General features: G+C 36.2%; 2 protein-coding genes across 2 annotated transcripts in view; both read right to left on the reverse strand.

Moving 5' to 3' along the window:
* LOC111505842 (zinc finger SWIM domain-containing protein 5) overlaps window positions 1-27,952 on the reverse strand; it is a 106,314-nt gene that overhangs the window by 5,141 nt on the left and 73,221 nt on the right. Inside the window, 10 exon segments of the mRNA XM_023160722.2 lie at window positions 121-270; window positions 273-522; window positions 613-779; window positions 880-1,296; window positions 1,465-1,601; window positions 1,940-2,205; window positions 2,282-2,581; window positions 3,085-3,377; window positions 15,488-15,615; window positions 16,558-16,669. Of these exon segments, the coding sequence (XP_023016490.2) occupies window positions 121-270; window positions 273-522; window positions 613-779; window positions 880-1,296; window positions 1,465-1,601; window positions 1,940-2,205; window positions 2,282-2,581; window positions 3,085-3,377; window positions 15,488-15,615; window positions 16,558-16,669 (2,220 nt within the window).
* Window positions 5,222-10,248, reverse strand: LOC111505837 (Bloom syndrome helicase). The gene is given in 4 exon segments (XM_023160712.2): window positions 5,222-6,087; window positions 6,090-6,506; window positions 6,509-7,221; window positions 8,326-10,248. Coding segments are annotated over 4 exon segments (3,642 nt in total). The 5' UTR covers window positions 10,080-10,248; the 3' UTR covers window positions 5,222-5,329.

The following is a 27,952-nucleotide window of genomic DNA, read 5'->3' on the forward strand; positions in this document are numbered from 1 at the left end:
TGTACTTGATATACTTTAGGTATATTTAAGTAGATATATTTGTCAGTGACAGAAGTAATCCAAGTACTATTTTGATTCGATTTCCTTCCAGAAGTATACTAAAGAAAAAACTACCTTTACCTTTGGCAGCACTCAACATGGTGGAACTGAGAGCGCACTGCTGCGTCTCAATGTGGCCCAGAGTAAACCACCGTGGAGATCTACTCATCATGAGCGAGCTGCTGGCGTTTCCGCCTAAAGGGTCGTCCGAATCTTCGTGCTCCTCCAACAGGGCAGCCTCATCGCCCTCAAACCAACTTCATAGGCTAGATCGGGGTAGTAGTTTAGCAGTGACAGGAACATGAACCGGGCGAAAGTGTGCATTGGGATGCTTTCCGGGTGGATGCCGATGCCCAGACCACTGGTAGGTCCACCTTCCAACAGGATGATGGCCTGCCGCCTCAGAACTGCCACCAAGCTATTGTCTAATTCGATCTCTTGCAGTTTTGCTATGAGACGGTCTTCTTGCTTGCAAGCTTTCTCCTGAAAAGTAAAGAGTTAAATGGAGGTTCCACAGAGTTCAGTCTTGGAGACAATAACATATTTCGTGTATACACCATAATAAATGAATACCTGAGCATAAAGTCCAACTGGCATGACTCTTTGCTGACCCAAACCGATCAGCGCCACTTCGAAAGCGAGTGTCAGATATGTTTCCGACCTGTCACGCGATCCTACAACAGGTACGTGGTGATATCGTGGTCTGATATTGTTGTGTTGGTCCTCCATGCCTACCAAGTCTGAAAGTAAAGAAGAGTCAGAGGGTACAATTTTCGACACACTCCTTCCAAACTTCAATGGGGAAGATCCGTCAAATAAACACATCCCACTGAAACTTACCCAAGTAACTCGGCGTTCTAGGCCTGTCGTGGTCCGGAATGGCCGACGCGTCTGCCAGAGTGTCGAACAGACACCCGATGGGGTCCAAGGGGTGTCCCACCCAGCCGTCCAGGTTAGTGGGGGCGTTCACCGATGTCGTTGAACAGGAATTAACGTTGCACTGTCCCTGGCATCGCGACGTGCACGCCGTCATTTTGCAAGTGGACTGGCTCTTGCTGGTGCCGCCTCCACTGCTGCTACTGCTGCTTCCGGAGGTGGAGGCGGTACTCTGCTGCTGACTCTCGTGCCACTTACGCTGCGCCACAAGCTGCTGCTGCTTCATGGTACGGACAACGGATACGGCGAGTCGCAAAGCCGCCTCCATATGACCATGGGAGCGGAGAGAGTCGACTCGGGCAGCACATAACGGAATTGATTCTAAAAAATGAAATAAAAATAAGGTGATGACCGGTAAAAATCTGGCTACTTCAAGGATCAATTCATGATGGATCAATCATGATGGAGATATTGCTTGTTAACTAAAATCAGAGACACCCAGTATAGATCAAGAGAAAGTTACGAATAAATTGGTGTAATTTTACTCACCATTCCACAGAGGCTGCCCTTGAGAATTAAAACTACCAGAACTGGAAGTATCAGGAACATGAGAACAGTAAGTATCACTAGACAGAATATTCTTGAGGTGCATATTGTCCCAAGACATGCTAACAGCATCCAAAGCTCTGCAAGAATAGAATAGAAAATTATTCATCTTTGAAAATTCTGAAATCATTACATGCAAATACATAATTTTAACAGACTAGTCATAATGAAGATATACATTGAAAATATATATGTACGCAGATTGAATATTAAATAAAATTCATTTTTCAGAAATGTATAAATTCCTTAGCAGACTGAAAAGTATTTGCTAATTGATAATTTAGTATAGCTCTTGTCACTCATTATAAGTTCCTAGATTTACAAATATTTTTTTGATTTGTAACGGTAAATGATACCTCAATAACCTGCCCTAGGAGCTAATTATTTGATTCATATAAATATTCGCATAGTTCTTTACCTATGAAATATAGATCTAGGTAACGCAGGCGTATGTGACTTAGCAGTACTCCCCGTCAATCTCATTCGCTTACTACTCCTATGTGAGTACGAATCGTCGTCATCGTCAGAACTGTCAGATGAGTCATACGCTGCTCGATTCCTGTCTCTTTCTCTCTCTCTGTCTCGATCCCTCCTGTCCCTGCGGTCCCTCTCTCTATCGGCGTATCTGTCTCTGTCTCTGTACCTTTCGTCGTACCTGTCGCGATCTCTATCCCGGTTCGAGTACTGAAAACAACAAAATACATAGCCCCGCGTTCTTTGAATCGATAGCTAAGACATCATCGAGTTTGTCCAACCTTACCGAATCTCTGGATCCTTGCTGCAACCTAAAATCGGGGTCTTCTGGTGGACACACGTCGATGATTGTCCATTTTTCTAGCAGGGCTTTCCACTGATGCTTTTCGTGCAGGTTGCAATTAGGGTTCAGCACGATGCAGACCCACAGGGAGCCGAGTTGGTCCCACAGCTGGCGACACTTATCGGTCATTGGCGTGCCTTGGTTTCGCCACATCTGCAGCCTCGGGTCTGATAGGAACTGTTCAGTTATGAGAGTCAACATTCGGGCTCCGTTCGAGTCCTGCGCTCTAAGCATTTCTCTCACCTGTTGAAAAAAAAATATTTCCATTGTTTTTTTCACTGACTTCGAGAACAAGGTTATATTTTTGGAATTACAATTATGTAGATTTAGTTTTGGACCACTATCTGTATGTCACACAATCAATACAAAAAGTAGAATATTATGGCTAATAATAAATAACATAATACTAATTTAATATGATAAATACCAATGAATCCAGACTCAACAACTTTTTTAGTTCTCTGGCTGGAATATATTAGCATTACACATAATTTTACCTTGAAATAGACGGATATAAAAAAAACTGAGGTAAGTTATGGAAGACATGCAGTACAAGAAAACTTCTGGAGTGATGATATGTCTCCAAAAATATATGAAAATCTGAGCTACTCTGTTTTAATCACGACTCATCAATCAATAATTTTCTTAGTGAAGTGGTTTTCAATAAAAAAGGGTGATTTATTATATTCTTTTCTGCAACAAATATCAACTACCGTCGAAATACGGTAAATATGACGGTAACTTACTTTTGAAAACAGCGAATTCAGCTGCTTGTTGGCATTGTAGTATGCGCCCTGAGACAGATAGCTTTTGACTTGTTCGCAGACTTGCTCTTCGTCCAAGTGCCAAGAGTGTTCATCGTCTGCCGATGCCCCCGCTGTTGGGTCGGGGGCCCCGGGTATCTGATTGATTTCGGAACGTTGTTGCAGTATCTCGTCCGCCAACTTTTGGGCAGTCGGCAACACCTCCGTGTGGTGTTCTGAGATCAGGTACTGGACGAACTTCTGGAGCTGTTGTCTGTCCATTTGGAGAAGGGTTTCTGAGAAGGAAGAAAGAATCCTGAATATCTAGAATCGAAGAGTTTGTAAAGAACTAGTTTGTTGAAGCGAAACATACTGAAATGAGTGTTATAAAGTTCATCAATAAAGTTATCATCACTCAAAAATACATCTTACAGCAGTAACCATTAAAGCTCTTAATGTTTAAAACTTTTAAAAACATCATATTTCAAATTCTTATATTTTTGAACAATAGAAATGCCAATTTGGTCACGCTTCACTCTAAATTTGTTATATTAATGTAAATAAGAGATCTATCAAAATAAATATCATTTCATTCGTAGAGAAAATAAAAACTTGGGTTTTTGGTTTGACACTGATTTGAAATTTTAAAAGGACGTCAACAATCTGTGCAGAAATTTTTTCAGCACACTGTGGCATGTAAGACCCTAAATAGTTGACATTTGATGTCAACAAAGTTAGAATTGACCTCTGTGAGTCCCTTATACTTTTTAGATTACTGTAACTGTATATAAAGACCTGCTCTTCTACAAAATGATATAAATTCAAGGAATACAAAATAGTTGCAATAGATTTGCTAATGGCATTCTGAAATACGAATGTATAAGCTTTTTTTCAGATTTTGGATGGTTTGTTTTGAAATGTAAAATTTTTTATTGGACATTCTGACAATTTTCACCTTCCACACAATAAAAAAAAGTAATACAAATTTTTGTACAGGTAAGGTCAACGATATCTTACCTTGCGAAGTCGCCATCTATGGGATCGACAGAGAACTCAATCCTCGGATATCAAAGAAAAACCAATGAGTTTTCTGTCGATCTCATAGATAGCGTTTATTATATATTTAGGCTTGTATTTCGAGGACAGTCGAGTCCAACAACGCATTTGTGGTTCAGCCTAGCACCACTGATGAGATCTATGGCGGGTCAAAATAGCGTTGTTTGGTGTTGAATCATAAATGCAATGTGTTTGGGCTCTTTTCATAGTGAAGATGATGAAAATCAACAGGAAGCACATAAAAAAATTTTAGGCATACTTACCACTGAAATGATTGCTCAAAGTTTATTTTCTCTGCTGCTGCTATTCAAGTCGGGGTATTTCAAGACTGTATACTTGAACCATTCTGCAGACCTAACCTTGGTGAGGTATCTTGCATAAAAATCTGTCGGATATACTTCAATTCCAGCGTCGTATTAGCCGGGAAAGCAGTTGTTTTCCGGTAGGTATTTACCTATTGTGTATGTACGTTGGAAGAGGTGAATGTTTCGGGATTTTATTTCAAAATATTCACTTTCTAATTGGTGGTTGTAATTTTTTATTTCTTGATTAGTATGATGAAGTAATTTTCAATCATCCATACACAAATAAGTTTATTCTTTTGAAAAAAGTAATTTATTATATGTGATGGAAATGACAGATACTCGTAAATCCATGAAGTATTCAAGTAAAACTTTAGTGTGAGATTTTTTACAAAAACGAAACACTTGTTCATACAGTATGAAACCGCCTGAGTAAAGACACGCCCGAAGAAGCCATTGTATGGCGAAACACGTTTTGCGTTTTTGTAAAACTTTTTAGTGAAAATATCATAATAAAGTGTTTTTGAATACGTTAGTTATGGATTTTCATCTAATATCGGCCAATTCCATCATATGCCTGAGGAAGCTATTGTATAGCGAAACATAGGTTGCGGTTTTGTAAACTGTTCAGTGAAAATCTCTTTTTAAAAAATAGTTAACGTTTTTGACATAAATGTTTTGGATAAGTTGGAATTCCTTTTATTCAACAACACAGAGGCTTTCATTAATTTCAAAGCAAGAGTTTTCAATCTACAAACATCTAATTTCCATAAAAAAAAACATTTAATGAAAAACAGAGTTTATTCAATAAAGACAAGAACGAATATTGTACTGAATAAAAAAATAAATTATACTGTATGTACAAACGATTGAAGACAATAAAAAATACCTCACGAAATGTGCAACACCGGCAACAACCCCAACCCTCCACCTTTGGCGCTGCTTCCTGAAGTCTTCCCTTTCGCAGCCTTCTTGGCCCCTGCTCCGGCCCCCTTCTTCGGGCTACCCCTCTTCTTCATTCGCGGGGTCGTCGGTTTGCGTGAAGCCCTTGGTTTCCGCTTGTAACCCGACCTGAAGCGCTTTGCCCCTCTCATGGAACCGCTGCTGCCACTCGACTTCCTTTTGATGCCACCAGTCTGCGAGCTCGGTACGCACCAGTCATCCTCGTCCTCAAACGAACTGAAGCTTGGTGTTTCAGGAATCTTCGCGGCCGTCTCCAGGACGTCGATTTGCTCCCTGAATTTCTTTGTGATCGCTAGGAAAAATTCACCAAACTTTTTGTAATTGGCCGTGGTTACGTGCTGGATCTTGAGGAACTCCTCTTTGGTCTTGGGCAGCACCTCCGACATAGTTTTAATCGCGGAGAGGTTCATGATCGATGACAAGGTGACGTTGCGCTCCAGGGCCAGGCGCCGGCACTCCTCTAGGAGATCCTCGTGGCACTGGACTCTGAGGGCGGCGACTTTCTGTTTGTTGAACTTGACCAATGTGGCCTTCTTTGCCACGGGGAGCGGTTTGGATGGACCCGGCTTCTCCAAAGGTCTCGGCTCCTCTTCTATCTCAGAATAACTCACGTCTTTATCGACGATTGGCTTCTCGCTGGTCTTGCTCACTGATAACACCATTTTTAGGTTGGGTGCCTTCAAGGTTCCGAACTTGGGCCCGGTTTGATGTATACCACGGGAAACTCGCCTGTGTAGACGACGTGGTCTGAGAGGATGCTCTTCAATATCAGATCCTTCAGAATGCGCTGTACGTCCATCCTGTCCATCCTAGCGCCGAGTCCAAAGCACTTGTGCCTGTCGTGGCCCTTCTCGAGGATTTTCTTAGCCTTGGAGCCCTTGTAGACATCTGCGGCGTGCAGCAGTGTGACATTTCCTTGGTTGGCTAGATCAGCTACGAGCTTTCCCAGGTCACGCGCCTCTTTTGTAACGTCGACGATTTTGTGCTTATTGACGTTCTCGCAATTGTCGCAGGTGGTGGCGCTGTTGCTGATGCAGATCTGCCGGTTGAAGTTCTCGCCGAGATGCAGCAGCTGGATGTACCTGCGGCAGTCCACTACGTTTCTGCGTACGACACCATCTGCTTGAGGTTGTCAAAGTGGCCCTCCAATGTCTTCCAGTTGGTATTCTTTTCCAACTTCAAGATCTTCTGCAAGCGTTGCGAGTCAGAGTAGTTGTAATAGAGATAGGAGTAAGAAATCTCTCCGTCTCTACCGGCACGTCCGCTCTCCTGGTAAAAAGCCTCGATAGACTTGGGTATCGAGTTATGGATGACAAAGCGAACATCGGGCTTGTCGATTCCCATCCCAAACGCTATAGTAGCAACTATAACGAAGAACCTGTCTTGCATCCATTCTCTTTGAATGGCCTCCCTGATGTTGTTCGGTAACCCGGCGTGGTACGGCCTCGTCTTAACACCCTCCTTGTTTAGGTAGTTGGCCAGGGTCTCGCAGTCCTTTCTCGCGAGGCAGTATATTATCCCAGACTTTTTGAAGAACTTTTGTTTTATCAGCTTGGTGATATCCTCAGCGGCGAATTTGCCTTTCTTTGGTATCACCTGGTACTTAATGTTCGGCCTGTTGAAGCTCATGATGAACCTCTTTACGTTCCTCAGTTTCAGAATGTTGATCACGTCAGTTTCTACTTGTTTAGTCGCAGTAGCCGTCAGGCACATTATGGGAACATCAGGAAAATCCCTGCGTAGCAGAAAGAGCTGCTTGTAGTCTGGCCTGAAGTCGTGACCCCACTGAGACAGGCAGTGGGCTTCATCGATGACAAACCTAAGATAGAAAAAAAAAACTCTTTTTTCACTTGAAACAATAATGGCAATGTGTCTACCACAATATCAAAAAGTTCATTGCAATGAACAATGAAAAATAATTAAATTTTCAGAAGATTTCTAGAAGAATTCATTTATCTAACTACGTAATTACTGTAATATAAAAGACATTGTAGATTAGTTTGATGTACCAGTTCAACTGATGAAGTTACAATGTAGCAAAACACGTCTTGAATAAAATTCATTCTGATAATTTCATAATTATTATCATGGATAAAGTTATTAATTTTAAATCAAGTAACAAGTCAGTGTTTTCATAATTTGAATAAAAAGAAGATTTCATATAATTCAATTGTCATATCTTTCTGGTTGAAACCTATTTTTCCGTCAACCAGCTGTCGCCCCCCCCCTACGAACGACAACCCTCAAAAATTGAAACTTGTACGAGCTAAAGATTAACGAGGTCTCACTTTTCAACGTGCCATTCCTAGCATGGAATCGTCTGTTTTTTTTTCCAAAAATACTTTTTCTTTAGTGTAAATCAATGTTCATATGAAAGTAGTTTCAGGAGAGCTTTTTTTCCAGTTTGCATCTGAAAGTTACTTCTATGCATGAGCTACAAACCTTTATAGAGTTTATTTTGTGCTTGATTGCTTTCTTTCTTCCTTGGGAAGTTTCCCACATCTACTCAAAACATACCTATAGAAGTCCCGCCAGATCATTTGTTGAATTTTTATAAAAATAATTAGCCTTTAGAAACAGATTTCGAATTCATCAAAATAAATTGCTGTACAGAAAAAAAGCTACTCCCCACCACTTGGAAGAGACTAGCGGTAAGACCATTTCTGAAAACATCTAACCCTAAATTTTATGAAGATTTGCTTATTAAAAATGTTTTGCCCATTCTCTCTAAAGTTCTGAAAAGGGTTTTAAAATTTTGCTGTTATTTGTAGTTCTTCTATAGGTACTTCCATGTTGCTTAATACCAGCAACATAATAATAAATCAAAGCCATTCCTAACTTAGAAATTCCTTAATTTTTTTGAAATTATGGTTTGGATCACCCTATATATAATGAATTGTATCTATCAACATGAATCACTTACCTAGCTAATTTCCCTCGCTGATAGAGAGCCTTGAGCAAATCAATAATGCTCCTCGCTGCCACTATCTTCTCCGGGGTGAGGTACAGTAGCTTAATGAGGGGTTCCCGACAGTGAAGTTTGGATAGTATTGTATCGCTTTCCTCCCGTGTAACGTCGGAACACATGTGAGCAGCAGCTATATCTAATCCGTTCAACTTATCCACCTGATCATTGATGAGAGCCTTCAGAGGTGAAATGACGATAGTAACACCCTCGCTCAGTATGGCTGGCAGCTGATAGCACAAACTTTTGCCTCCCCCTGTAGGCATGAGTACGAAACAGTCATTTCCATTGAGGCTGGCATTGATGATCTCTCTCTGGTGGGGGCGGAATGTCCTCAAGCCAAACTTTTCCCGCAGAACCTCCTCCATTACTTCGGAAAAGTGATAAATCTCTTTGAATTCTTTAGAATCATCCTGACGGTTCTCAAAAGAGTTTACAGGAGTGAAAGACTTCTCGTTAAAGGCATCCTCGTTCCAATCCACATCGGCCAGTTCATCAGCATAATTATTTTTGGGAGTGTCCTTTGTGCTGAACTGCTCGTCCCAATTGACGCCTTCCAGATCAAAATCGTCAGAAAATGCTTTCGGCGAAGGTGACTTTTTAGAAGAACTTTCCCCAAACAGCCTTTCAAAAGTTGCGTCGTCCATGTAATCATCTTGGTCTGCATTTAGAGATTGGCTTATGAAGGTTACTTCATCGTCGAGATTAATCGTGTTGTTTGGCAAGTCATTCTTTGATAGCACAAAAGAATCGTCTGATGAACTGATGGTTATATGGCTTTTTTCCTTGTTCAGGTGAGTGTTTACTTTTAAAGTACTTTTGACGCTGGGCAAGCTTTCTTTACTTTTCTTTGAGAGGACGGGAGAAAACAAACTCGAACTAGAAGACTTCAACGCAGAGCTAGATGATGGTTTGTTGAAAACAAATTTTTTTGGCTTGATTTCAGAAGTTGCATGGAAATCGTTAAATTCACCCTGTTCTTCAATTGAATCTACGTTTCCACTCTTTTCAAGGGATGAATCATATAAAGAATCAATTTGGTCATTGTTGATTATCTTATGAGGTATTGGTTTCATGGCCTTTGAAGAGCTTTCAGATAACAAATCACTGTTATCCTTTTTTCCCTGACCATTAAGAATCCCATTGAATGTGTTTCCACTAGGTCCCATTACTGACTTTTTTTTAAATTGAAACTTGTTTGTCGTTGTAGATTCCACTGATTTTACAGATGTTGTTCGTTTCATCTCAGGTATGCTTTCCGACGAATTTTGTGAAAGAAATACTCCTCCCGAAGACACCTGGTTTTCGACACTGGTACTTGCGTGAATGGTACAATTAGAAGGCACATTAGTGAGAATATTCTTGAAATTGACCTTCGAATTTTGTTCCTCGGTATAACCACTTTTACTACACTTCGAACCATCAGATATTTTCCCCAAACGTTCCTCAAATTCGGTGTTAACCCTTTTTCCGTCTCCATCATCAAAAATACTCTCAAGTTGTTTCTCTATAGCATCAGCACGAGAGAAATTACTTTCCACTTCTTTCGAAGAAACTCTTTGTGGCACTTTACTAAAATCTTTGCGAAAAAAGGGCGAACTAGTTTCGGAAGTGTTTTCTTGATTATTCGTCTGCTTTTTGAAGATGAACTTTTTAGGTTTTACAATGTTTCTCCTTTTAAATTCTTCGAAAAAATCTCCATCGTCTGCCATTGAAATTCAACCCCCAACGAAAGTACCATAACTTATACACTTATATTAATAATTCGATCGTAATTATTTACTTCATAAAACAAAATTTAAAATGAATTTAAGAAACAATTACTACCGATCAGTCTACAAACCTTCATTTTGAGGTAATGTCAACCAATGTCAACTGTCAAACTGTCTTCTTCTTATTTTGTTCGAACTGGTCACTTGGCCTCTGTTACTGTGATATTTAGCCAGTACACATGCGAATGTATCTCGCTGCAGCATTATTCAGTTGGATAATAGGGAATACGCATATATTTCAGTTTTTGGTAAATTTTCGTTTTGTGGACACCCGGCGATTTTGAAAAAAATTTTGACTGTACTTACGTATTTTGATGCGTAGATTACGAATCCGAAAGAAAAAAGCGGCGCTCTCCCTTATTTAAAAAGTTACGGCCCTTCAAAGTTCAGAAAAAGGCAACTTTTCAGTCTTCTTTTTTACCAAATAAACTATTTAAAAACACAAGCATTTATTCACTAGGTCACCTCTACACCTTTTTCCTCCTTCTTCGATACTTTTCACTTCAATAATCAACATTTTTCTTATAAAAAACTTAATTCAAAAACGAATGCTTCTCCTGGTGACACTTTTATATTTGTAGGAGTGTTTGCAGCAAAAATACGTTGTACTAATTGCAATGAAGAGTGCAAATTAAATTATGACACTTTATGGTAAAGATGCAATAGAAAGCGGATTATGAAAATACCGGAGAAAAAAGCTCAGTACATTTGTTGTAATTTTATGAAAAGTGCCAAAAACCAATTTACGAGCTAAAGAATGAAGGCAAAAAACATTTGAATTACTTTAGGAATATTGACTGCATCAGTCGTACCAACCATATCATTAACCTTAAAAACGTAAAATACAGTGATAAGTAACCAAAGAGCAGCTCCGTACATTTTTTAACATTTTTATAAGAAAACTGTTGATTATTGAAGTGAAAAGTGTTAAAGAAGGAGGAATAAGGTGTAAAGGTGACCTAGTGAATAAATGCTTGTGTTTTTAAATAGTTTATTTGGTGAAAAAGAAGTCTGAAAAGTTGTCCTTTTCAGAACTTTGAAGGGCCGTAACTTTTAAAATAAGGGAGAGCGCCGCTTTTTTCTTTCGGATTCGTAATCTACGCATCAAAATATGTAAGTACAGTCAAACATTTTTTCAAAATCGCCGGGTGTCCACAAAACGAAAATTTACCCAGTTTTTTAAATATTTTGATTCTAACACGTACACTAGGCACAAAACTGCTTGGAATAACAAAGGAAATTCTGATTTCTACATACTGTACTGAAAATGAATATTTTTTAACCTATCAAAAACGTAACTCTGTTTACATTCGTAACTATGTGTACATTCTATCTACGTATATACTTAGCTACAAATCAGTGTGTTTCGGAATAATTTGACTATTTTCATTTCTTGGCGGAAATTTCAGGCTTTATGAAAAGTGATTCGTTTTTATATGTACTCACCAAGTACCAAGATATGTATGTAGAGTGATTACATAGATATTATAACTTTCGGACCGACCGTCCGTCATTTTGCTAATGTATTATCTTTGCGGACTACATTAAAGAAAGAGATAGAGTTTTAGTGAGTAAGATAAGTTTTTTGCAGAGTTATATGAAGTAAAACTTATTTGTTTCAGGTTTTTAATCATATAAAATAGCTAAAATAGTGAAGACAGCTTTTCGTGTATCTATAGAATTTTTCAATTTTAAATTAGTCTTCATTACAACGTTAAGTTGATTTTCTCGGCGAAAATAACTTTAATATATAATAATCAATTGATGGGTACTTAATATCTAGTCTCGAAAAACTGAATGACCTTTGGGCATTTTCTGAGATGGAAAACGCCTTACTCCTTGTATCTAGACCATAATGCGTTATATAATTGCAAATACATACAATATTTTAAGCACTGAGGGTGAAATCATCTTCATCGAAGAGTTCACTACAAACGTACATTATTTAACTGATTGGCTCATCGATTTAGAGTTGAATTTTCTATCTCTTTATTATTTTCGGATTTTGGGGAAAGCTAGCTGTTATAAAGAGCTGACTTTCATATTTGTGGTAATGAATATTACAATGGATAAATGTAACAACGAATATTTGAATGTTTGCAACTATGGTTCCTTACGACAAAAAATAATGTTTCCCTGAGTTTGATGTTCAACTGATTGCGGCTAGATGTCGCCTACTCCGCGATTCTAGATCTCCAGAATATCAAAAACATGAGTTGATAATTGTCAACTGTTTTCGAATTAGATAGATTCACAAACAATCATTCAAAATAAGATTTAAACTTTGCTAACAACAAATTCACAATATTTCTTGCAAATCAAGTGAAGCCATCGATTTTCCGCGCCCCGAACGAGGTGTAGTATAAGTAACCAGAGAAGCGAACGTGATAATTAGTTTAAATCATGTCTGAATAATAAATAATTGAATGTCTCTTCCACTTCCCCTATTCGGGAGTCTCCGCCCAGGCGCTCTAACGATTTCATATTAGACACTCTTTTTCTGGGCAGACGAAAGTGGAAAGAGCAAAAGGGAAAGAAAAGGGTACCTATGTCGCGTTGGCCAGAATGTTCGAAAACTATCAAGTTTCCCTTCCCCTATAAAAATGTAATACTATCAACCCCCTGAGGTTACAGGTTATGGACATTGGCGTAGAATGGGGGTTTTACAGCAAGCTATAAACTGAAAAATATAGCCAGCATCGAATGTTAATGGCCCTGACAGATAGAAATGGCGGATGATTTTTTAATCAATAACTCATTTCATGAGACCTCGCTTCTTACCTCTATTTTTCTTTTACTCTCTTTTGATCCTGTCTGGAAACGCTATTCCAGAGTACTATAGAGAACTTGAATATTTTTCTCTTTTTCACAGATACCTCTAGGCGATGTAGGTACTTGGCAGTAAAAAAATCCTCATGAAATATACTTAGCAAACTTTTTTCTATCTTCAGTCCATCGAATACGCAATTGTACTCAACATGTGCTGACTGTCCTGAACTGTCAACCAATTTCTTCCGAAAATATACAATTCGACTTCAATTTCTACAAAAAAACTGAGCGTCATTCGCGAGAGGGAAAACGTATTTCCGATTCTGGAATATTGGTAATATGTTATGTACCTACAGTTTAACTCCAATTAACTCTGAATTGTCCACAATTAGCGACGCAGGAATTCTAAGAGATGAAGTGAAACGCTCGGGAGTCTTGTAACATACTCGGGGAACAACTAAGTGGAAACCATAAAATGCGAGATTCTACGTTAACGATTAAAATTCATGAAATATCACGGCGGCATGGCGAGTTCATACATTTCAGATGAAACGAGAGAGCATCCAACTCATGGAGCAAAATTTGAAATAAAATACCGAGGTTGTGAGAGTAATTTTTTGACAGGGGCAGTCTTAAAATTATGTAATAGATCCAAAAGATTTTTTTTCAATTTGCGGCAAAATCTTTCTAAAGAATATAAAGACTCATGCATTGAGAATTTTGATTGGTTATTTCAATCTGTTGTAATTTCAGTGGATATCCACCTTCAACGAAAGAAAAATAACTTCGCATAGTCATTGACTATAGCTACATCGACAGCGATAATGGAAGTGTTTCTGTCATCCTTTTACAGGGAATATTGCAGAAACACAAAACTATTTTCAATCTTTTTTTGTTCGGTGTTGCCGTTTCCGAGATACCTCGAACCCTTGGGAATTCCGTTCTGTTGCTGTTTGTCTACACGTCGGTGAATATTTTCGATACGGGTCACATTCGCTCCGTTTCGGTCCTGGTTTTGAGAAGACGGAAACGCGCCGAGAAAAACGAAGAGAAAATGAAAATTAACCGACGACCGCTCTCTGACGAGTTAACAAATTCTCGCGATGCCGACTCGAAACGAAACAGGAGTTTAATTTTTTTTAAAGCGGATGTGACGAAACGTCGATTCTTTCCTGAGCATCCACCTGCCGAAAGATAGGATCGATACGCGATATCGTTCATTGAGGGCGACTGCGTTGCGTTTTAGGAAAAAAAGGGGTTTGACAATCTCATTTTTCATCCTGATCGGCAAAAAGTGATTTTTCGGACTTTCTGGTACTACACTAGCTGACCCGACGAACCTCTTAAATCCTTCGAATTAATAAATGTGTTACGTTGTTAACCGACTTATATATTAAGTACCTTTTTTATATTGACTTTATGAAGCACGAATTCTACTACTATATACCTAAACATATGAAAACTGCCACTATACAGTTATTTAATAATTATTATGGAAAGATTTCTTCTTCATCTGCATTGGATTGATTCGCAATATTTTACAGTCTAACTGCATTATGGATTTGTTGTGAAAGATTTGATCATCTCACTCGGTGCATCGTTAATAACACTGATGGATATTACCGACTTTGCTTTTATTATGACATCACTATTATTCACGCGCGCCTAATCACAACGCTCATACCCTCAATTGTCGTTGCTCGCATTATGACTGCTACAACCTAACAATACTGAACGTTGTGAATTCAATTAATTTTAAATATTTTTTATTATTTTTCAAATGTTTCAATACTCACCTATTCTGCTGTTCGGGGCGGAAAATCATAAAATACGGTTCAGCCGTTTTCGAATTGTAAATGGAAATTAGGCAAAAGGTTGAATTGTCGATGCCACAATTAAACAAAGGATCCTTGAATATCTCAAAGTCAATTTTTTTTTCATATAAAGTCAATTATCCATTGATTTTTTCAAATACATTTACATATTGCCTTGTTTTTACATTTTTTGTACAATATATACGATATACCTGAAAGAGCTTATTACATTTAATGTAATACTGTAATAATATAAATGTAATGTATTTACATGTTGAAAATACTATGCGCTTCTCCATTCGTTACGAAGAAACAGTTCGTCGGGTTCGTAATACTAAAAAACATACTTCTATCCTGAGTCAGAGCAACAAAAATGTTCTTCAAATAGAACCGATTCATGTATTCATTTAGTTAGTCTATTTCGCCCATCCGAGCGATCATGTGATTATCTAATTTACCATCATTCAGAATTACAGACATCAAAGAAGCAAGTTTTTGTGTTCAGCTCCGAGTCTATTCAGGAAATTCAATGGGTTCCTCGGCTTTTATATTCGTTTCAAAAGCCTAATTAAATTATCTCCCGAAATACCACACTATTCACTGGCACTATACTAGCTCAAATGAGGCTGCGACGAGGTTATGATGAGAAAAATATAATTTCTCAATATATTTGAAACATGAATAAGTGAAAAAAGTACCGAAACACATTTTCAGTATGCTCCAACAACTCAGTCTACCAGATGAACAGTTATTTTTCAAACTCACCTGAAATAGGAACTCGTAGCCTGACAATCTCTGCATTTCTGATTCGATACAAGGATAAAGCTACGACATGTTGACACCAGAAAATGTCTTTCGTTTCGCAACTGCATGTTACTGAAGTTATTTTACACCTAAAAAAAATAAATGAATGAAAACTAAATATCTAGTGACTTCATAATGCATATAGTCATCAAAAACTGAAAAAAATAAACCAATATATCATATGTATAAGGAAAATATTGGTGAGCCTGCGAAAACCATTTTCTGGATAATTGTGGAAGAAGATCCTGGCAACTATAGAAGGTTTTGAAAGGGATCCTAACAGATCCAGTGACATAAGACTTAAATCTTTCAAATTGTCGGTAAAGGATATTACTAAAAAATGTGGTCTCATTGAGGTGAGTATAAACTTATTTAGGATTTCAGAAACTTATTTAAAGCAAACAGAAATTAAATATCCTTTTAAATGTCAGCTTAAAAGGATGTCTAAGACATTGAGCAGTTTTAGCTTAAAAAATCACGAGGAAAGTATTTTTTCAACTAATTGCGAAAGAAAACAGGTACATTCTACAATCTTATTTTATTTTAACAATTTATTGGGTTTAAAAATCACTCAGATGTAAGAGCTCGGTATATGTTCTCCAGACAGTATTGATTCGACAATTCGTTATTTCATTTTCTTTCGAATCCAAACTTAGGAAAAGTTTCCATGACGGGTCGGTTGAAAAATTTCTGCGATTCATCGGAAAACCCTGCTACATAAAGAAAGCAGCAGCGCACAATACTGCAATTTAAGTTTTTATCTTTGAAAGAAAAATATTTGGATTTGAAAGGAACCCTGAAGGGAATTTACAGCCTGCATATTTCACAGCGATTTTCTTTTGAATTTCGCTCAATCGAACATCGACTGGATTCGGGTGGACCTACGTGACGTATGACAAACATAAATTGTGACAGTTTGAAGGGACAAAGAAAATTGCACGAAATAACAGTCTTTGGGTATTTTTGACACTTTCACACGTGATATATTTTCATGATGACGAATGTTTATAATAAGATGCTGAATCACTCACCTATCAAAACTAACGGAAACCTTGAATTTTTGTGGTGGTTCGGGAGCACCACAAGGTAACGTCGCCGTTGGGGAGGATCGTGAGGCGGTTACGATGCCGCTTAGATGAAAACCTGAAAATAAAAGTTTCGTTAGGCACCTCACATTAGTTTTAAATGTCCGACTATAGTTAGCCCTATAAAGAAGGAAGTACGTGTATATTGTATATATCAGAGTACCAACATTATTGTTGTTATCATCAGTAGTAAATGTGAAAATTCTGTTAGTAACTTCATCTATAACTCAAGAACGGATGAGTCGATTTTTAATTTGTTGGGTTTCTCTCCGTCCGGAAATAAATAGAAGAGTTTGCTTAAAAACTCGATATGAAAACACATATTACAGTATAAATTACAGGGAAAAAACTAGTAGTACTCATAACGAGTTAAAAAATGAGTTGAGAGCTAAAAGTCCCTCAAAATAAAAATATTTCCCTCAAATTCCGTCATCAGTCAATAGTAGGTAAATATTTTCCAGGGGAAAAATAATTCGGTCAATAATGTTCCATTTTCATGTCGAACTTCCGTAGGAAAACAAAGTCCTCCAAAGAAAACGGAACATCATTCACCAGTAACGAGTAATCCATACGGGGATTCTCTTTTTTGCCACGAAAAGCAACCCGCTATTGTACAATATTTTCAGCGGAACGAAAATACACAACATTCTATAGAATGATGGGGGCCTTTGTGTGTTGTGTGCCCGGCTGAATACAAAAGTTTCTCTAATCTTTCCAGAATGTCTATAGAAATCGCACAAAACTTTCGAAAGTAATATACCATCCATTGTACGGAGTTTCTCGTCTTCAATAACAGTTCTGTCGTCTACAGGGTGATGGATGCTGGACAATGGAACATTCTTATTGAGACTGTATAGAAAAATGATGAACGGAATCAATTTGTATATACATCAATGGTTTCTATATTTAGAAATAACTATTAATATTTTATAATTCGATCACGAAAACTATTGCATTTATAATGGGAGATGTTCGGATATTTTTACTTATTATGTACGAAGCGAGTAATCTGCAGATTCTTCCACCATTACTGATGATGTACTAATAAGAACATTAATTTTGTAACAGCGTTACAGAAATTCGAAGAGGATCTCTTAAGTGTAGATACTAAATAGCTGAAAGGTTTCATGGGCATTACTGCACTGTAGTATTAGTTAATAAAGCACAAAACATAGATTATTTGTATACAAATGATACATTCTAGCCAAAAAATACTTCTTACCCCAGAAAATAAAACAAATTACAACCCCATGGTAATACAAACATCCACTGGGCCAACCTTTATTATCAAACAAACACAGAAAATTACGATCTATAGCTTGTTATTTCAAGAAAAAGCTATTGTATAGTTTGTAAAAATGGCACCTTCAATTCGACATGTATCATTCAAAGACCATTATTGCGTTTTGAATTCGGTTATATCTTTCGAATTAATCCTTCAATAGTCAGTCCATAACATCGAGACCAATACTTACAAAGATACTATGAATCAATTGATCATTTCTTCTAAACTTTCACATTTTTTCAAGATATCTGTGAAAGAAAAACTGGGAACCTTTCAAAGAAAGAAAGAAAGAATATCACTACAATAAAAAGTCTACAGAGGTGGGTACGTAAAAGTCATATAAGATAATAACAGATGGCAAACGTTTAGTTTCACTGGAATTATCCTATAATTTGAGAAGTTAAAACCTTGAATATAAATTTATAAATTGCCATTCAAAAAGGTCTGCCGAATGTAAAGCAATATCCGTCACAGTATTAGCCAAATTAATATGGCACCTATTTTTCAAATTCCAACTATGTATGAATCACTAGCAAGTTTATCGAAATATTAGTTTTCGTAGTAGAACGTTTCGAACGCTTTCCTACCATGACTCACCTATTAATAAATCATGAACTGCTTTTGCGAATGCGTTGGATGCGAGGCGCGCAATCTACCGATATAAATGGCCGCCGAACACGAAACGTCGATAAATTATATCGGTGGCAATTTCGAAAATTGTCGTGAATCGCGGTCAACTAATAATTATTCTGTCTAAAATATAAAACTGACAAATCGTTGCATGATATTCGCGTTGCATGCAAATCACAAGTAAAATATGACCTGTTTGGGCTTTGAATAAATGAATAAATCACTCTAATTCGATGCGGTCACAGGATCTGCAGAGGCACGAACAGGCATCTGATTTGATAGGTAAGTTATTTTCATTTTCGAAACTTCTTGATGCCCTAATGTTTCACCTTTTCTGTTATAAATATCTGTTGACACAGAAAACCTCAGAAACAGATTCTTCCCAAAATTTAAACCAATCTAACTTCGTTGTGTAATCTCCAAAGTGAACTAATTATCAGTAATTTAACACATGCTCTTCCACCAAGAAATAATTTGCAAATGTTGAATTGATCTTGTCATTTGAAAAACTACTTATTCAACTTATAAACTCCTTATTTTTCCGACAGTGAAGTTTTGTCTATTATGTTCAATAAACTTGCTTCAAATTTCATTTGGATGTAGTCTATGGAACAAATAAATCGACAAAATCGGGACATACAAGTTGATTTGTGATACTTGTACCAATTTTTATGTTGAATAAACAGGAAACACATTACATAAAAGAATAAAAGAGGTACTGGTTATGTATAAGCTACCGAGGATCGAAACGCATGGTAAATAAGATTTATTATGAAAATTCTATAATAATTATCATGGCTACATAGTGTAATTAATTTTCATCAAGTAACGGGTCAGAGTATTTATAAATTGGTGTTCTAGGTGAATGTGTCTGAATCTGGGAGTTCATTGTACACTATTTATATCGGTTTCTTGGATTATTCGAGGTCTTAGTGGTTCTATCTAGTATATATCTGGAATAAAAATTATCTGTGCTTGTCTTCTTTTCGTTTAAGATGACCAGGAGCTGCTTAATGAGGAGAATAGCGAGAAACACGCGTCTAGTGCGTGCGTCCCTTTTTGGACATGTTCTCCAGAACAGTTAACAAAACGTTTTTAAAATTTTCATGACAGTATAATCTTTCATGAGTCTAATAAGTTTTAAAGTGTGTTTACATTTATTTAAACCTGTAATATCTCAAGAAAAATATAATTTATCTGCAAGCTTCACATTTTAAGCCACAACTTTTCATAAGTATAATTTCACTGGTGGTAATTCTGTTATTATTTATACACCTCATTGTACCTACTATGAAGTTTCTGAAGAAGATCCAATTGTAGTCTCAAAAGCTAGAAGAGAAAAAAGAGTTCTCAATTTTTAATTTTAGCAGTTCTATAATTCCGAGTTCATTATTCATGATGTTCATTTAGGTCACCCTTTCTTTCAACTTAACATCTGAATCACAATAAAAAAAACACTGTAGTAGGCAACAGTTTGATAGTACAAAAGTAAGGCACCTGTAAGTTTAGAACCATAAAGGACTGGGACCTCTGCCGGTACGCCCGCAGAGGAATCAACTTGATATATTTTCATAGACAACAAATAAACTCTGATTTTCGAGAAGGTTTCCACTGAAGAAAATTCAATTTCCTCCTTGCACACTTCTGAAACCTCCCAGTCAAATAAGTCGTAAATAACAAGTCAGACCTGAACAATTAGTTCGAAAGTCTAGATACGTCATCGATAAGCTCTTGTGCCGCGAAACGTTTCACTAAAGAAGGAAACGACAACATGTAATAATATTGGGGGGAACGTCTGCGAATTAAATGGGAAAGCTCACGCGACCTTCGCCCTATCGACTTTTCCTGACGCGGTGGAAACTCGAGGATTTGTCTGTAGGTCAATTCAAAACGAATTAAGGAACGATTATTTAACACATTAACGATTCAAAAATTAATTTCCTACCCCTGTCATCATAGTATCATTGTTAACTCGACTTTTTTTTGTTATTGTTATTTAATCATTGCTATTCACTGAAAGTTGTTTTCTTTTTCCTGTGTTTGTCCAGTTTCAATTATACTTTTTATGGTGAATAAAGACGTATTATTATTATTATAAATTATTGTTAAAAAAGAACTTATTGGAAAGAACTAAGAAGTATTAAAAAATTTTAACTCCGAAAGATGATGAAAATGTATTGAACATTTTATAAAAAAAAGGGAAAACATATGGAAAATAGTAGATCTACTTGGAGAAATTGTAGAACCTCCAATCATAACATTCGAAGAAAATTCATCGGATTCATCATATGATAACACACCATAATTTTTGCTTATACCTAGCAGCTATGACAAATCCTAATGAATTCACAAGATTTTATTTGAGCACTCTGTTAGCGATTGTCATTTAGAATGAGCATTTTAGACTTTTTACCATTTAGGAAACGGAGTATAAAAACAAAATACCATACTTTGGTCATTTCAGAGCTGAAAAACAATTTGGTTGAGAATGTTAAGCATTCCAGTTAATCAAAAATATCACGGTTCGAGCATTTCATCACGTTCCCGACAATTTCCAAAGTTTTCGACCATATACTCACGATCTGACTACCTGACAAAGAGAAGTGTAAAAATCGAGCGAATCGAGCGACCATCTAGAAAACAAAACACTGTAACGGCGATTAGGTTGATGGGAGGTCAAGAGAGCATGAGAAAAGAATGACAGGCAGTGTTGCCGCGATAGATTTTTGTTTTTCCGAAAACTGTTTCAGGTTAAATCGGCCATATATATATTGTTTTTACTGAAATAAGACTAATTGTACATTGTTTAGTTAGTGAGGTAGTACGGTGTTCATTAGGAACTGATCTACTTCCTCCTTAAATTACTAGGTACGACTTGGAATATCTCCTGGACACTGTTGACAAACATTCTCGAACATGAAAAAAAAGAAGTGCTAAGGTTGAGAGTGTACTCAAAAGATTTCTAATTTCTGAAAAATAAATATCGACGACTTAGATTACTTAGAACAATTTTTTCAAATGCCAACTATTAGAATGTGGCCCGTTTTTCTGGATTTCATTAGCTCATCATTTACTTCGTCATAAAGCACGATTAAAAAAATCTCAAATTTTAGAAAATTATTCTTCAAATGAGACAGAAATTGGGTCTAAGAGACCTTTGATATTTTATTGTTTGCTGCCTTTGACATAATTCATCAGTCTGGTCATAAACACTGGGAATTTTCCAGTGAACCTTACCTTAATTTTATGAAAATATACCTAGGCACCAGTATTTTTGTAACAATTGGCAACGTCAGTCGAGGAGAACTCGAGAAAGAACGTGCGTTGTTCTCAATTCCAAGGCCGGCTGCTGCACCATGTTTACCAAAAGTGGGCAGATGAGACGACGGGAACGGTTGTGAATATGGAGAAGCAGCGCAGCGGCTGCAGAATCATAGGATGCTTTGTATAGTGGTCATTCTCTCATGGAATTTCAAATGATATCAGTCCATTCAGCTCTGGGTTTCAATAAATGGTTATTTGAATCAATAAAGACTATTGTTCGAAGCCGTAAAAAAGTCGGAATTGAATTGGTTCTAAAAATAATCTGAATTTATTCATTTTATTCGTTAGGAGTTATTGATTGCATTTGGAATAAACTTGTTAGGGTGAGGAAACAGAAGTGGATTCCTTCTAATTAGTCCTTTATTGTTGAAATTGTCCATTAGTATGGATATTTTAATTATTTCTTCGTAACTTGAAGGAAACTTTTCTATTTTAAAATAACATTTAGGGTACAAATTTTGAGTGGGCCTTGTAGAAACGATAGCAAATGAGTAAAAATAAAGGAGATATGAAGAGTAATTGTGTCAAAAATCAATCTATGGGTGATGAAGACAAAGAAAAACTATCTGCTCTATGGGAATATTGATGTGTTATGACACAACAAAATGCATATAGATAATGAATACTTTCAAAAGGAGTGTTTGAAGTGGCAGTGAAGTGCTGTTCTGTTCAACCAAGAAATCAACGAATTCTTTAGGAATTTTGGCTCAAGGTATGTTATTTTTATGTAAATTGATGGATGTAACCCACTATGTGGTCGGTGATTATCATTTTTCATGATTCTTTATGCGTGGAATGCCCCACTGGCTAGTAATAATCAAACACTACAAAACAGACACAGTTAGTTTAGAACTTCCTCATTAAATTTCCAATATACCTAAAGGAATATATATATCAACCTTTCATCTGTTTTATAAATAGAATGCCAGGCAGTGTACCGTGCGGTACCCTAATATATATACTACAATTCTATATGTGATGGAATTAGCCGATACTTCATGAAAATCCATTACTAACGTATTCAAAAAACACTTTACTGTGAGATTTTCACTGAACAGTTTTACAAAAACGCCCGAAGAAGCCACTGTATGGCGAAACACGTGTTGCGTCTTTGTAAAACTGTTGAGTGAAAATCTCTCAATGAAATGATTCTTGAATAAGTATGTTACTACAATTCTTTTGACAGTTGACCTAAATTAGGATAAAATTTTCGAAAAAATATTGATCCAGAATTTTCAACTATTTTGAACTCAAAATTATTGCTCTTTCGAAATGTTACAATCTGTAATAATGTTCTGTACTGGGCTTGCACCACTGAATGAAAAACATTTTTGAATAAATATATTATCTTCCTTCACAAATAAAAAAACATCAAAATCGATCCAGACGTTATTGAGTAATAAATGGTGTAACTTCATTATATACGAAATTTGTGCATCCAATCTATTAACCAAGAGTATTATCTTATTGTGGAAAAGTAAATTTATAAAATTGAGGTTATCAATATCATTGCTATTATAACATATTAAAAAACATTTTTCAAAAACGGTAACCGATGAAACTTCATACGTATTATTGAAAAAATCCACATTGCGTGCTCCGCCCATTCCTGGCTCGCTTCACTTCGTTTATTACCAGCAATAATCTAGATGGTCTCCTTTCTCCTAGCGATGCAAATCCGAATTCCTGTAGGTATGGTAAAAGGACCGACACTCCCAAATCGTAACTCCGTTTTTGCCTTCGGTCATCATCGATATATATCAAGACGTGCCTCTTTCTCTCGCCTCATTCTTGCATGTTGATGATAATAATAATAATAATAATTCTTTTATTCCATCTGGATCATTTACATGATATTGGAAACGTCACAGTCACAAGAATATCTTATTCAATGATAGAGTATTCTAAGGAATAAATATAAAAAATGTATATACATATGAAACACATTACTAACATCACTAAAAAAGTCGCTAAAACAGATGATTGAACATTTCATTCAGAATGTATATAAGTAAAACACATTACAAACATTATTAAAACAAATGATTTCAGTTTTGCCCGTGTTGAAGAAACTCTGTAGTACTATAAAAGGCGTTCTCCAAGAGGTATTTTTTGAGAGTGGACTTGAAAGTAATTTGACTGTTTATCTCTTTTACGTATGTGGGAAGAGAATTAAAAAGTTTTATGCTCATATAAAATGGACTGTTCTCATATAGAGCTGTGTGATGTTTGGGAAGCCTGATAGAGTTTCCTTGCCTTGTGGGATAGCTATGAAAATTGGAATTTTTTTCAAACATTTCCTGATGGTCTCTGAGGTATAGAATGCATTTATAGATGTATATGCTGGGCAGAGTCAGGATTGAGTTCTGATTGAAGCATGTTCTGCATGAGTCTCTTGGACCTAAACCAAATATCAGCCTAATAATTCTCTTTTGGGATATGAAAATTCTATGAGCGTGTGATGTGTTGCCCCATAATATTATATTATAAGATATATGAGAATAAATTATGGCATAATATACGTTTAGGAGTTGCATGTTATCCAGTGCAGTTTTAAGCTGTAGAATTGCATAATACCCACTACTAATTTTTTTTGATATAAAGTTAATATTGTTTTCCCAGCTCATATTTGCATTCAAATAAGACCCCAAAAATTTTGTAGACTCTGATATTTTTATCAATTCATTATTGAGTATCACATGTAAAGTATCAATTCTTGTAACTTCCCTCACATAGAACTGCATGCAAACTGTTTTTTTGGGATTGATGATTAGACCATTTCGATTACACCATCTACTGAATTCCATGGATATGGTATTGAGTTTGATTTGCAGTTCCTCAGGATTCCTTGCGTCAGCAGCAATTGTTGTGTCATCTGCATATAGGATGGTATGTTGCACACTTAGATGTAGTGATAAATCATTAATAAATAACAAAAACATTAGCGGACCCAGAATGGATCCCTGAGGAACTCCAAGATCTGTGTTGTATATAAGAGATTTCTCTTTTTCTATTTCTACATACAATCTTCTGTACTGTAAGTATGACAGTAACCACTTCAAAATAGTGCCCCTAAAACCCAATGAATATAACTTGCTTTTGATGATTGTAAGATTGATGGTATCAAATGCTTTGCTTAAATCGAAAAAAACTGCTCCAACATATTTCCTATCATCAAGAGAATCATGAATATATTTAAGAAACATACTTGATGCACTTTCTGTCGATCTGCCTGGAAAAAAACCGTGCTGATTTTTTGAGACGATGTCAAATTTTATAAGAAAAGTTAACATTTGATTGTAAACACATCTCTCAATGATTTTGCTCATAACCGAGGGAACTGTGATCGGTCGATAATTCTGAATGTTGGTGGGATCATCTTTTTTATAAATAGGGATACATCTTCCTATTCTGAGGGAGTCTGGGAATTCGCCTTGAGTTACTGACAAATTGATTATATGCGACAGAGGTTTGGCTATATGTGCACCGATTGTTTTTATCAATTTAGTAGATATAGAGTCACTTCCTATGCTGCTTGTATTTTTAAGACACCTTATGACATCAATGACATTTTCTGGAGATACAGGTGTGAAATAAAAAGTCTTATCTACATACATTGTAGTGTAATTACCAAAACTAACTTCACCAAAATGAGAGAGAACTACTTTTTTTGCTGCTTTTGAGAAGAACTCTCCAAAACCATTTGCAATTTGTTTGTTATCTGATATAATATCATCGCCATTTTGCAACATAATTTTATTAGATTTTGAGACTTTACCAGTTTTTTCCCTAACAATACTCCAGATAGTTTTCTGTGAAGTTCTGTAATCTTGATTATTTAATTTACGCTGATAATAATTTTTTTTTGCTAAATTAATTTTATGTCTGTACTCTTTTTTGTTATTCCTATATTGTTCCCACATATTGGTATCTTCTAATTGTCGACAAAGCCAATAAAATTTTTTTAATTCCTTTCCCATATTGCTAATTTCGTTATTTATCCAACGGTTTTTGTTAGTATTTACAAGTTTTTTCGTTATCACTGGGCAAGTACTGTCTATTATATACGTAATGTCATCCATAAATTTGTCATATGTAGAATTCACATCAAAGCCTAGTAGAACCGAATTAAAATTTTCTTTGGACATGATATATTTTAAATTTTGCAAATTGTCATCGCAAGTGTCTCTGAATTGTACTGATTTCAAGTCTTGTTGCGTTTTCTCAGGGCTTTCTGTGGGAGAAAATGTGAATATAGATCCAAAATGGTCTCCCAGGTTCATATTTATTACCTTTTCGTTGTATGATTGAGTTTCAATGTTCGTGATAAAATAATCAATTTTGCTTTTACTTATTCTACCACTGACATCTCTGAAAATTCTAGTAGGTTCATTATTTTTTGAATTTAAATTATAGCTTTCCATGACATCTAACAATAATAATTTGTCATAGTTATCTTTAAGCAAGTCGACATTGAAATCACCACAAATTATGACCGTTTCGAACTGTTTCACACAAAAGTTCAATGCACTCGAGAGTTTATCAATAAAAGCTTCTATTGACCCTGACGGTGGTCTGTATATTGTGACTATGCAGATTTTTTTATTATTAGTCCTAATGCTCAAAGCGCAGCATTCAAAATGCATTTCACTTGACAAATCGTTGATGAAATTAACATTTTTATAACGGATATTTTCTGATACAAACATGATAACGCCACCGTGAATATGATTTTGTCTATTGAAATATGTCGCTGTTGTATATCCTGTAAACTGTATAGTATGTATATTGATATTCGAACACCACGATTCCGATACACAAAAAATATGTGGACGTTCTTCATATAAGAGAATTTCAATTTGATTTGTTTTGTTGATAATTGATTGACAGTTCACATGTATAACTTTGAGATTGAGACCATAACTTTGTACTATCTCAAAAGGGTCGCTGTTCATAAGTTTCGGTATTCTGGGTATATTTTCGAAATGTAAATCTCTTGACGAGCACGCCTGCTGGCCAATATGACGGTTCATAAATAGCGTCAAGTAAATCATTATCCGCTTCAACTCGATATGAGAGTAGCCTACCTTTGGTGTCCAGTTTCACTACGTCAAATACATATCCAGGTGATTTATTCTCCAAATAAGATTTTATTCCTTCTGCTGTAGAGCTTGGTTTACATTTTCCAACATACAACCAAAGTCGACTTCCCGCACTGAAGTCTGAGCGTTCATCTGTTTTGTTGGTTCCCACTACTGCTGAATTCCTTCCAGTGTGATGTTGTCTACGCCTCTGTCCTGCTGATTTGTTGTTTTTGACCTGGGACCATTCATCGTTTTTTGAATTTTTCGACGGATCTGTTTTTCTATCATGATCATCTTTTTGGTTGTTAATTTCTACAACCGCGTCTGATGATTCATTCAGTTCGCTGAGATTGTCATGTACATTCTCAAAATGTTCACCACATTTGTCAAGAAAACTAGTCATTGTGTCTCTGTTCGATAACATTCGAACTAGATTTATATTTGATTTCCTCAAATCAACTATTTCTTGTTTCATTTTAGCCATTTCTTCAAGCAGGGAAATGGTTTGTTTATTGACAACTTCCTCTATAAGTGTTTTCATTTGTTCGAATATATAATTTTGGTCAATTTTCACTTCTTCACTATTGTCAGTTTTTCTTGTAGAACGTGTCATGTTTAGATTGAATAGAAACTATTTTTATAGGAGCTCTTTTAAACACGTCCGCACTTGCCAACTACTACTACTACTTTTAGAGCGTGTAAGGCGTGAAATAAAAAAATTGAACAGGTTCAAAAATGAACAGATTTATTAATATAAACAATCAGTAAACATCCTTTCATATATGAAGTAGAAAGTGTACCCTACGTTGAATTTTGTGGAAATTTAATCACCAAGAGACTTCATAAAATATCGTTCAGGAGACTTCGCAAAATTCAAAGAGTGTCATCGTAAATCCCAATTTTTCAAAAAGACGATGACTCAAAATTCATAGGAGACTCAATTTTATAATGTGTAGTCAATATCTGTTTTTCAATATTGTCCAGAAGTGTCTTTATTTAACTATTAGTAACGTCAAAT

The sequence above is a fragment of the Leptinotarsa decemlineata genome, unplaced genomic scaffold (assembly GCF_025532065.1).
Source record: "Leptinotarsa decemlineata unplaced genomic scaffold, Ldec_3_MD MMD2_tig00026282_RagTag_RagTag, whole genome shotgun sequence".
NCBI lineage: Eukaryota > Metazoa > Arthropoda > Insecta > Coleoptera > Chrysomelidae > Leptinotarsa > Leptinotarsa decemlineata.